This window comes from Corvus brachyrhynchos, unplaced genomic scaffold (assembly GCF_000691975.1).
Source record: "Corvus brachyrhynchos isolate BGI_N302 unplaced genomic scaffold, ASM69197v1 scaffold14, whole genome shotgun sequence".
Classification (NCBI taxonomy): domain Eukaryota; kingdom Metazoa; phylum Chordata; class Aves; order Passeriformes; family Corvidae; genus Corvus; species Corvus brachyrhynchos.
Window position 1 is genome coordinate 23,555,564 of NW_008239110.1, and position 12,942 is coordinate 23,568,505.

The window sequence follows — 12,942 nt, forward strand, 5'->3', positions numbered from 1 at the left end:
TGGGTATGGAAACAGTGGCACTGATCCTTCAGAGGATCAAGTTTACTTATGGGATAAATGCAGAAGTCTACAAACCATTGTACTCCGACAGTTTTTCTGTGTTTTCCTGTATATGAATTTATTTGGACTGTAATTGAGAAGCACCAGAAATTTGGAAAGGTGACATTTCTCATATCATCGTCTTACCATGATGAAAAAGAAATTAATAGCAGCCATTATTTTTAAAACTTCAGTGAGTTGTAGTGCTGAAGAGGTCTGGCAGTGACTCACCAAATCTCATGGACAGTGTTTCTGATAAGTCAGCCAACTGTGCAGTGTCGTAAACTATGTTACAACTTTGCCTTTATATCTATAAATTTGTTTTCTTACCTATTCTTTGAAAAAAATCTTATTGATACATCTGTGCTAGAATGAAGTAAGTGCTTAATTACAGGAAACATGAGGTTAGTATAGTGCTTTGTGTAATAAAAACACGACCCTTTTACAGCTCTGATGAGTGCAGCTCTGAATGTGAATGAGCTCTCTTTAGCAGTAGCTGTGTAGATGCAATAACTGTGCATATGTGTGCACTTCAGATACAACTTCTGGAATATCCTGAATAGCTTCGTCTCTTGTGCTTTATTTACACTCTTCTGTATAAAACTGACTTCGGGGAATTTTTCTGCCCTTTTTCAAATGGAGATTTAAGCAGGATTTGAATAGTTTTTAAATTCGTCTGTATTGATTCAGACTTTTAAGCTTTAATTTTGAAGTACCTTAGATCTCTTTAAAGCAGTAGTTTCAGCCCTGGAGGATTCTTCCCAGTCTCTTTGAGACTGATAAGTTCAGCACTGTACTTTCATGGTTTGATGGTTTGGAGCATCTTTTCTATGAGGAAAGTCTGAGAGCTGAGACCCTTGAGCCTGGAGAAGAAAAAGCTTAAGGAGATCTTTTCATTGTGTACAGCTGATGAGAGGGAATTAAATGAGAGAGACAGGCTTTTAACGGGGCTGTCCAGTGACCAAACCAGAGGCAATGAGCACGAACTGAAACACAGATGGTTGCCTCTGAACATCAGGAAACACTTTGCTGTGAGGGTGACTGAGCACAGGTTGCCCAGAAAGTTCATAGGGTTTTCATCCCTGGAGATACTCAGAAGCCACCTGGATACACAGTGGTTGGACCAGATAATGTCCAGAAGTCCCTTCCAGGTTGGCCATTCTGTGATTCTGTTTGTGTGCCTCAGGGTCTAACTCTGTGCCTGCTCTGTCACTAACATCTCTCTTCCCTGTCCTCACTCTGAAGTTGTGAAATCTTTAAGAGTTTGCCCCAGAAACTGTGACCAGAAGGAAGCTTTCCCCCCCTACATTTCATCAGTTCATTAGCTATACGTGTCCGTTGTGCAATGTTTAGGGAATTTTGAAAGTGAAAAAGAAAAATTTGTAGTTCGTTTTTGTGTGTGTATATCAAATACCAATATATCAAATGTGTATGTCTGAATAATGTTTTTATATATAATATAGATACTTTATAGGAGTACAGTATAAAATCCTTAATCATAATGCTTTGATGACTGTAACAGTAATACTAGTATCTGTGACTTATTCACTTTTTTCTTTGTGTGTGTGTCTGTGTGTGTGTGCTTTGCCTTGCAGAGTTGGAAGAATCCAGGAATTTCAAGTTTTGAGTAGCGGGCATCTTACAAGATTACCACACCTAAACTGAAAAGGCAGATGAAGCTCTGAGTACCAGATTGGTGTGTGCACTGCATATACATGAAAACCCACATTTTTGTCATCACGTAGACTTGCTCTGGCGTATTCCTGAGAGCTTTGCAATTGATGAAAATTAATTTGAGAACCAGATGCAGCACCTTTGCAGCACAGGAATCAGTAATCCATGGAAAGACACCTGCCAGTAATGTTCAACTTTCCACATGGTCTTCACGGGTGAAAAAAGTTTGCAAGAAGAGAAAGAAAAAACACCCTCTGCGCAGAAAAAGCCTAATAAAAACCTCCACAATCTAAATCAATAGCTGTGAGGGAAACAGAAGAATCAAGAGGGCAGAGGAGACTGATTTAGTTCTAGCAGAGGAATAATGTATGGTCTTCAGCACATTTTGCTTTGGGCTCAGTAGATTGTGAATGGACTAATAAATTGTGACCTTCTGCTGAGTAATGATGACTGGAAGTAAATAAGTTGAGGAACTATGGGACAAGTCTGGGCATTGAACTGAGCAAACCTCGCCATCCTTCTTGAGTTAACCAGGTCATCAAACTTGCATATTCTTTCTCCCTCTCCTTTTTCCTCTTTTCACTTAGTGTGGTATAAGTACTAGCTAATTGAGCTTATAAATGTTATTCAAATAAAACGATTGGAATACTTCATATGTTTCCTTCTTGTAGAGCTGCAAATGTTGTGTCTGGAACTATGAATCTGTGCTGTAGACAAGCATCAAGAAGGAAAGATCCGATCAAACAAGCAAGGAAAATACCTAGAGAAATAGTGAACCCAGGAAGTCAGATTTTTAATGCTGCTTCTCTTTCTTTTTTAGATGATTATATTTCTTCCTTCCTTGAATTTTAGAAGATTTTGAAAGAGTGCTTACTTGATGTGCTTTAATTCTGGCATTTGTTTTTTATGGTAGAATGAAAAGTCTGTGATTCCTTGTAGCAGAAAAAAAGGGAAAAGTAAAGGAAAAACAGCTTGACATTTTAGCCTGTTTCACAGGAGAGAGAACTTCATGGTTCACCTGAGGCAAACTTACCTACTTTGAAAGCTAAAAGCTTTAGAGCATTTTTGATTCTGCTATAAATGAAGAGGGGGTTCTTTTTCATTCGTGTGTGGCAGCAAAAAGTGGGAAAGCAGGCAAGATAGCGTGATAAACAGTTCAGGCTGTGTTGGGTCTCTGGTGGAAAAAAAGTGCTGCAATGAAAATTGGATTGGCTTTGGATTGCAAAAACTTTTGAGTCCAACGAGCAGTTCAGTACCAAGAGGGATTTCCCAACTGGCCTGGCACACCAGTGCCTGCACAAGTTCGGGTCTGTTGTTTCACACGGTTTGTGTGCCTTTTTTTCCCTTTATGCAATCTCTTTCAGCTTTAGCAGCAGAAATACATCAGATGGAAAAGATATGCCAGAGGGCAGCTTGGAAAAGAGGAATGTCATATATATACATATATATGTATGTGCGTGTGTTTAAATTTCTGCAACTGAACTTTTGAAGAAAATCTGACTGGAGGAAATTTTAAAAGCCTTAAGTTACTTGAAACCTACACATTTGCAACTCTTTGTCTCTGGAATTGCATTACACTAAACTGGAATCTCAGGCTGTATAAAGATTATATCAAGTTGAGCAAAAAGATGACTTAACCATTTCTCGAGCGCCTCTTATGAAGTAGCTGTTTCTCCAAAGGATAAGTGCACCCCCACTCTACAGACTCAAACAAAAATGAACCTGAATTTTTTTTTTAAGTGTTACTTTTTCTTAGCCAACTGCCATCATCTTTTATAGAGGAATTTTTCACTATGCATTTGGTGGATATTTATAAACACTGACCCCATCCTCCTCCCTTTCAATGATCTATCCCAGGTCAGTCTTACCAATAAAAAAAAAAAATTGATTTAAATTTTGTGCACTAGACATATTACTTTCTTATGTCAAAAAATAAAATATTTAAAAAGCATGTATGCAGCAGTGGAACATGGGCCTGTTCTTTGCAGCGATTCCAACATCCTCTGCCTCTCCTGGAAAGGGAGAGTCCCCAAGAGTGAGAAGGAGAAACCAGTGTGCAGGAGGCGGTACTATGAGGAAGGCTGGTTGGCAACAGGCAATGGCAGAGGAGTTGTAGGCGTCACTTTTACTTCCAGCCATTGCAGGAGGGACCGGAACACCCCTCAGAGAATCAACTTCAATTTGAGGGGCCACAACAGTGAGGTAAGCAAAATGTGTGTTACACTTTAAAGAAAATGATAGCTTTTTTTTTTTCTTCTTAAAGTACTTCTGCTTGAAATTTGACAGAGTGGTATGAAGGAGGCTCAAGTTTTTCTGGTAAATTCAAGCATATAAGACTGATGGTGGGAACTTCTCTGGAAATGTGTCTGGTTTTGGTTTGGCCCACTTTCTCCTTCATTCCCCAGCACCTGCCAGTTTCCAGGCATATGCAATAAACACATGTTAATGGGAGCTAAACGTTGTGATAGTTGACTGCTTTTGCACAGTACTGAAGTCTGGCCTGGAAAACTAATGCAAAGGCAGGGGAATGGGAGAAAAGCTTGGTTGAAGTCTGCCAGATTTTCAGAAGCTGCAAACTGGAACAGCCTGTGACAAGAGATAGCTGTTGTGTCTGGAAAAACTTTTGATTTTGTTAGAAAAAAAGCCAGGTGTGACTTCTCAGAGAAGTGCTGAGATGCCTTGCAGTAAAGTGCTCTAACTTCAGTGTGCAAGGCATTGTCCTGAGTACAATACAAAAACTTTTCCACTTGTATTTTCCGAAAGGCTGTTGGGTATAAACTGATATTTCAGCTGCGCTTTATCATCTTCCTGGCACCCGTCTCTTTCTGTGTATAATGCTTCATGGAAAGTGCAGGTGATGCCCAAAGCATACCAAGTGTCTTGGACAACAGTGAGGGCTTAGTTTGTTTCTGCTTTTTAGTTAGGATGTATTTGGATGTGCTCTTTGAGAAGGATCTGTCCAAATCAAAGATTTGCTGTTAGGTTGGTGGGTGGATTGACATTTTATGTACTGAAATGAACACCAACGATACAATGTGTTTTTTCTTGTCTCTTGTGCTACTTAGTGGGTGAACTCGAATATATGTTGCCCTTTCAACACAAGCTGCACCAAAGATTCAGGAGGGGGTAGTTTTGGTTCTTGTGCAGCATTAATAACAGTCCTCTTTTTATGGGAAAAAGGGAGCAGCCAATAAATACTTAGTCTGAAACAATTGCTTCCACATGCTTTGTATGTATGGAGGTGTGTGGGTGTATGGTAAATCATACAGACTTCTATATGTATAGATGAGAGACAGATTCATGTATATATTTGTATCAGGTTCATTCAAAAAAAATTACAGCCACGTTTTCCCAAAGGGAAGAATGATGTTTGAGTCCAGCATTTTGGTTTGAATGACAGCTAGTTGTCCGTTTAATTTTCAGTTACAAATTGCATTTTATTTTTTAAGTGTGTGACACAATAATCACTTTTCATTTCTCCATATTTTGTTATCTAACTTTTCTGTGACCCTGGGCACTTGTTTTTCTTCTTTTGTGTAATATATGTTTTGGGAACAATATAGGAAGTGCTGTTTGCAGGAATGTGAAGTCTTATTACAGTTTGCAGGAGTGTGCTGTCTTATTGGAAATACAAGGCTAGGTTTCAGTATGTGCCCAATTAAGTGGAGAAGATGCTCATGTGCATGCTGCCCTTTGGGTTTGGCTAGTTTTGCTTTATTTACTCAGTTGGCCATTAGATTCTCTTTCTGGGTCACTGCATCATTGCTGTGCGGATTTAGCTGTGCTGTTTGCGCAGCCTTTCAGCTAGCAGTGATTGGCATGACAGAGAGACTCAAACAAAATGAAAATGTTCTGTTTGAATCTTTTTGTTGTTGTTGTTTGGGTCAAACTTGTCATTAATAAAGAGTTGTGTTCCTTTACGTAATCTTCCTGATGGCAGGAACTGTGTGAATGACCAGAGTAGAGACTGCCAATTTACGTCTCTGTAAAACAGAACTGATATGGTGGGATACTACTGAAGGAAGAGAGAAGTGGCTTTAGTGGAACTAGCTTTCTGTGATGAGTCTGTGGCTGCTATCAGATTTTCCTGCTGTCGTATTTTTTTGACTGTCATTGTAAATAAAAGTTCTTTCTTACAAGATGGTGTGTTATGCTCTTCAGCAGGCTTACTGAATTTAATCCTTTTATAGGAGAATCCCACTGATTTGGATAGGAATGTTAAAGATATATAGTTGAATGGACAGGGAGATTTTTTTTCTTTAGAAAACACCTTTTCTTCTGAATCTGTCTGCCAAAAGATTCTTGAAAGAAAACATTGAACAGCACTGCTTATTGCTCGTATTTGCATAAGAAGTAAATGTTTTGTTTTCCCATTCTTCTGTTAAAAAGCAGGCCAGCAACAACGTTGTCTCTACTGTGTACCACCATTCATAATGGAAAATGCTGATTTTGCAAGCACATCCTGGTATGTGTGTCTGATTAAAGCCATGTTTGTTGTACAGAATGGGCCCCTAGATTGTGATTGACTTAAAACTCTCAAGAGCCTGTTTGATTCACTGACCAGTTCTAGAAGCATATTGTATTGTTTTGTTCCCAGATATGGTGATTTATACCTATTTTATAGTTTATTTATCCGTGGTGATTTATACCTATATTTTTCTCTGGCATAAAGCTAGGCTGCCAAGTGAAGTTTATTGCTTTTCAGTCCTACAATGCTAATTCAACATTAGTATTTGTTTGATTATAAAGTATAAAATGCTGAAATGAACAGAATGGAAGAGTCACAATACAGAAGCTAAATGCTTTCCATTTGGGGTGTAATTAACAATATGCTGTGGGCAGAGAAGTACATTGTATTTCAGTTTTAGAGTGAAAATCTAGAAGAAGAGGTAATGTGGCAGCACTGTGCTTTTGGCAAGAATGTGAGACTATTTTTAAGCGAGTCAAGAAGGTGAATGCTTATGATGTATTTTTGCAATGTTTTTATGACTGCTGAAGAGATTCACTGGAATCTTTTGGTATAGTTTCTCGACTCTAATAACATGCCTGTAGCATATCAGAACAAACAAGAATGAGGAATCCCCAGTACTGAATTACTGCCGTGCATATTATGGTGGTGGATTTGAATGACTCGTCATGCTGAACAGTAATTGAGAATTACAAGCATTGTAGTGTGAGCCACACTTGTATTTCTACAATTGCTTGGTTTGGTTGTTAGAGTTTGCAATGACTTCATTTCTTTTTTTTTTGTAGTTACTAAGGAGAGTCACAGGAATTAAAATAAGCATAATCCCATTTATTCTGTGGCAAGGGCTGAAAATACTGCATTTTGTGATACACCTTTTTTTTTTTAACTTTGGCATTGTGCTTACAGTCCTGAACCTTATGTAGATAATGTTCAGCACTTTGAAAAAAATGAAAACTTAAATGGGCACATATCAAAAGCAGAAGCAAGTTTGATGCAGAAGGAAGGGGAGATGTGAGTTGTGCAGCACTTGTGCAGCTATTCCACTGCACATGTTGTAGGAGGAACATGTTTCATCTCTGACCATGGGATGGGAGGTGTCTCTGTGTGAGGGTAGGTGGTGGAGGGAGCAGATGTGAATGACTGCAGACACATGGTTCAGTCTGGCTTTTGGAGCATTTCATTTGTTCTGGGGTAACAAACTGAGAGAGGCTGACAGGGTTTTTGTCTGGTAGAAAGGTTAGAGGCCAGGATGATGTGCCATTGTACCACAAAGTGTGTTTTAGCAGCCAAGGAGAAGAGGTGTGCTGGTCTAAAATACCTTCCCCTCCCCTGCATGGATAAGCACAATGCTGTGCAGTAATTAAAGAGTGAAATTTAGAAATCTTTGACCTAGCTTGACTTTCCTTGGCTGCACTGGGAAGCTGTTTTAAAGGAATTTAACATATTCCTCTTATGACTCTTATTATTTCTGTGATAAATTCTGGATAAATGATAAAAAAATCTGGTTACTTCAGCAGGGTCAGGATTTTATCAAGAGTGACCAGTAGGCTCTGAAGCATGCCAGGCTGAGTATTTTTTTATAGTGTCATAGAGATACCAGCTTTCAGCATCTGATCCATCTTGAGTTTTCTGGGGAGAGATTTTCAGGGGGCTCTGTGAGAGATAATTAGACAAAAAGCCCAGACTTAATTTATGAGGCTTCAATTAGCCTTATAGGGATTTTCCTTCCAGTCAAATATTTGTATGATGTCTGCAAATCAGATTGGTTGGATGGTGCCATTGTAGGTGTTTCTTCTAATAGTTTCTGTTGTCTCTAGTGTATTAAGATGGTACCAATTTTTATGGCACTTAATGTTTCTTCAATTACTGGTGTTTAAAAAACTGCTTTGCAGGTGTACATTTGCTTTTGACTGTGCTAACTAAAAAGATGTCTTTGATATATTTAATAAGATTCAGTATGCTAATTGCTGGACTGAAGCATTAAAAAGTATTGCAAGAATATGCAAATTAGATGCAGTGAATTAAGTAACATGCTGAATACATTATTGAGCATATATAACATTTTTTACTATAAACATAAAGGAAGTTATTTATTTGCATTTGTCATTATTTGAGTGTTCCAAGCACATGTCTACAGCTGCAAAAAAACCACCCTGTTAATTTAGCAGAGGTTTTAGAAGTAGATAGGGATGTAAATGTATCTCAGCTGGACTGTCAAATTAATTAGTTACAGCTTTTCAAAGGAGCACTGTCCTTTAAAAATATTTAATACATGTTGGTTTTTATACTGCATTAGTTATGGAAGTCTGCACAGTTCTTGGTTTTGTTTTGGTTTAGAGCGGAAGGAGTTTAAAAATGGTTTTTCCTGTTCTAAAAAGAAAGAAAGATTTTTTTTATTCTGTCCCATCTTTTTGAGGTTGTATGTATCTTGCAGAGCAGATTTTTTCCAGAAGTCTATTGCTTGTTTATGAAATAAATTTTAAAAACCCAAACAAATAAGCCCTTTCAGTAGTGTTTCTTGGTTTGTAGTGTCACTGGTAAGAATACAGAAAAACAATACAGGAAAACTTCTTTTGTTTGTTTAAACTTTGTTTTAATGTAACTGGCATTTGAATGTTAAGTGGGACTTTTATTATGTTTCTTGGACAGAAAAGTCTAATCAGCATGTGAGTCTTGACAGTATGGATCCCTTGTATCAAATGTTGCCTTCAGACACCGCTGGAACAGTTGTTACTGATGAATAATTTAAAAATCTTGAGGTAGAATGATGCCATGATGATGCCTTTTGGCTTTAGAAGCCTCAGTGGTACAAAACATACACTGTTGTAAACTGCAGTGGTACTGCAGATCTCTTTTCTGTTTTTCTGTCACTGCACAAAGAAGACAGGACGTTTGTTGGCAGAAATCCTGTCTCTTTGTTACAGCAAGCTAGTGTAATTGGAAAAGACAGACAAGCTTTTGGGCATACAAGGTTCTGAAGAAAGACTTGTATTTCTGAAAGCTTGCATAGTTTTTACAACCCTCTTACCTGATACAATGCTGAATCTGTCTACAAACCATGCCCTTCCTCTGTCCTTAAATTGTTATGGCTACAGAAAAATAATGCTGCAGAGAGAGGCAGAACTCGTGGGAAGTGACTTGTAGGATGACAGTAGGTCCTGTGCCTGACTGTGCTGACTCTGTTCGATTTGTATTGTGACTGGTATAGCCAGGCTTTTCTGACTGCCTGTTTTCAGAAAGCACAAACACACTGGGCTTTCATGTAGGCTCCTTATTACACCTTCTTAACTGTCAGCTCTGCACTTGGTCTGGGTGCTTGCATGCTTTTATTTCTTAAAGCCGGTATTAAAAGAGCCAAAATACATTTTAAACCTTTTTAATAGTCTTTTAACAATCTTTTAAACCTTGATGAAGTTTAAATGTGCTCCATGGCATGCAAAAGTGTCTTTCATAACCTTCTCTTAGGAGAATTGTTAAAGAAAAGAAATGGAGCAGTAAGTTGGAAAGGATTAATCTTTTTCCCTTAAATGGCAAATAGCAGTCTTGCTGTTTCCCATTTCTATGCCCTGTATCAATTTGCAAATGCCAAGGTATGGCCTAAACTTGTGTACCAGCACACCTTCTGTATAGTTTTTCACTCCAAGAACTGTGACCACTTTCACTGTGTCTTCTTCTTCTTTGTCATACTGTTTTTTCCCAGCCACACCCAGCTAGCTCCTAGTTCTACAAATATTTTTGTGAAAGGCCTTTTCTGTCTGTCCATTTTTCTCAATTGCCTCAGAATCCCAGCCTCTCTGTTCAATGTTTATTCTTATGCAGTCATGGCTTTGAAGGAAACCATCCAATATTGCCACAGTTGTTTCTGAGTAATGAGAGTTGGTAATGCTGTATTGATGTGCTACTTGGAAATTGCTCTTGTAGGTCATGCAGCAGTTTGTTTCCTGCAAAGGTTAGGTCATCAGCTTGGGAAAATTTTAAATTAAGGAGTTTTTCTGGTTTGTGGTAATAAGCATCTAGATAGTTACCCCAAAAGCTGGGCAAAAAAGGAATATATGATGTGAAAACAGTACTGTCAGCTTTTAAACAAAATTAATTATATTTGTAAGTGGGTCATCCATGCAGTTTTTAGTTTTACCATGCCATAACATGTAGCTAAAGTTTTGTTGTTAGATAATTCTACTCAAAAAAAGTTTGAAGTGGAATCAAGCTCACCTATGTCAGAAATTAACCCATAGCTTTTACTCAAAAAATTGCTGAAAGATAACAACATGTGTATTTTAAGATAATGATACGCCTGAGAGGCATTTCTTGCTTTTTGAATTAGGGTGAAGATACTTTGCTGTTCTGTGTAGAAGCAGTTGCTCAGCATTATAATTTTTGTGTTCAAGGAAAATAAATGCATTTTCTTTAACAAAAGTTTAATGATGAGGACCTATTGATGTACTGAATAGATGAGATTACTCACCTATTAGACAGTTGATACCTAAGCTTGGAATATGAGCACTTTCTGAGTAAAGTGTTCAATAAAGAATTTAATATGAAATTCTGAAGGCCTTGTATAGCATACATACATATTGAGCATCTGAATAGTGGAGAAATTAGGTTTTATGATATCATTTCTGAACCATAATAATCGTTAAGGACACTGCCTTGGTTTAAACAGTTCCCAGAGGAATTAATCAAATTACAGATAGTGTGAACAGATAAGATACGCATTACAAACTATAAACATTTCACAATATAATTGAATGTACAGTACCAAGTAACTGCTTGTTAAGTACAGCTAGAATGTAGTAGGACAGACAAAAGAAATTTTTTAGGCACTTATCCTTGGGCAACCAGCATTTCTGTTTTAATAGCAATCCTTTGTGAACATTCTGAGGGAGCTCTCAGTATCCTCTTTGCGTTTGGAACTTCCTTAAAGGGAAGTAATCCACTTGTATAATACAAGTGTTATGGGAAATAATGAAAATGAAATTAAACTGGGGAAATTCTTGTGAATTTTCAAAAAGAAGTGCTGGCTTAAGGTTTTCATCAGAATTGTGATGTTCCAGTTCTAGAACTACTTGGCAAACTAGTATACTGGGAAATAGTATCCTAATGCATTCATCTTTTTATTTTTTTTTTTTTTCATTTTAAGGAAAAGAAATGTATGTAGATGATTTTACTGGTGAAGAAGACACAGCTTTGTTTACCCAAATGAGAATGTTTAACATTAACAAGCAGCGTAACCCTTACCGCAAAGATGGCAAATGGTGTCCTTGGTGACATCAGAAGTATTGTCAGCAGTTTGAGGGAGGTGGTCCTTGCCCTCTGCACAGCACTGGTGAGGCCACACCTGGAGGGTCGTGTTCTGGGGTGGGGGTCCCCCAGTACGAAAGGTCAACGAAGGGCCACAAGATGACTGAGGGACTGGAGCACCTCACCTGTGCGGAAAGGCTGAGAGAGCTGGGGCTATTCAGCCTAAAGAGAAGGCTCAGTAGGATCTTATTAATGTCTATAAATACCTGCAGGGAGGGCGCAAAGAAGATGGAGCCAGGCTCTTTTTAGTAGCTCCCAGTAACAGGTTAAGGGCACAAACTAAACCGCCAGAGGTTCCTCATGAACATCAGAAAATGTTATTTTACTATGAGGACAGGTGGCTTAGACAGCCCAGAGAGGTTTTGGTGTCTCTATTTGGAAATAATCAAAAGCCATCTGAACACAGTCCCGGGCAAGCAAATCCATGTCCCTGCTTGAGCAGGGAGCTCAAAATTTCCAGAGATTCAACCCCAATCACTCTGCAACTTTGTGAAATCTATTTGTAAATCTAAGTGAAATCCTTTGCACAAAAATTGGCGAAGCAGCATAAAAAACTCAGCTCTTGAAGGCAGGCAGGAAGTGCTAAATATACGAAAGTGTGGAGAGAATCCATTCAAGTTTGGCTCAAACGAGAACAAACTGATGCGCTAGAGGAGGAGGAAATTTTTTTTCTGAGGAGAAATCCAGATGGTTTTCCAACTAGTCAAAGAGTTGGAGAGCATAGTCAAAATTCTCATGCAGAATTACAGGCAGAGGTTATTAAAATGCAGAAGGAAGTCAAAGCTGTTGGATATGAGAGTAACTTCACAAGAAAAACAGAATTTGGGAAGGAAAATTGTCATTGAGCTGAAGAGAAGGAACTGTTTAGATGCACAAATCGTGCTGTTTGAAAAGTTTTAGAAGAAGCTACAGAACGGAAGTCTGTTGTTAGCTATAGAAATCTACAGCCCTGCTTCAAACAAAGTGATAAAAAATGCAAAATGGGGACACTGAAAGATCAGAGTTCTGGAGGAAATTGTATCACAAGGTAGCAGTGCCCCAGTTACTGAGTTGGCTCATCTGCTTATAAAGTAAGAATATGGCAAGTAATTGTTTCATCAGGGAAAGACAAGGCAGAACTGTGAAGAAACCTGCAGCAGCAGATGCACACTGCCTAGGAGAGGTGTGTACACTCACCTGCCCACGTGCAGGAGCGACGGGTGAAGCTGGAGTGCAGCCAGTCTCAAAATGTTGTCCGAGTGGAGAATGGCACTGGCTTTTGTGAAGCTGAGCAAATGTGTGGGGGATCTGGCATGCACTGACAGTCAGCAGAAGGCAGCAGTCAGTTCCACAGATGTAGTTTCCAGAGGATAATGGCCAACAGCAGAAGGCTGATTATCAGCAGAATGATGATGTCCTGTTAGTGTGTTGGGTAGTGTCCTGGAGACAAGGCCAAATGTAAGGACCTGCAAGAGGTTTTG

At 38.6% G+C, this 12,942-nt stretch overlaps 1 protein-coding gene across 1 annotated transcript in view; it reads left to right on the top strand.

The window, feature by feature from the left end:
• The first annotated feature begins 1,378 nt into the window (after positions 1 to 1,378).
• Positions 1,379 to 12,942, top strand: part of TULP4 (tubby like protein 4) — a 130,183-nt gene continuing 118,619 nt past the window's right edge. Inside the window, exon 1 of the mRNA XM_008637993.2 lies at positions 1,379 to 3,915. Coding sequence (XP_008636215.1) covers positions 3,664 to 3,915 — 252 coding nt within the window. The 5' untranslated portion in view covers positions 1,379 to 3,663. The remainder of the gene's footprint in view (positions 3,916 to 12,942) is intronic.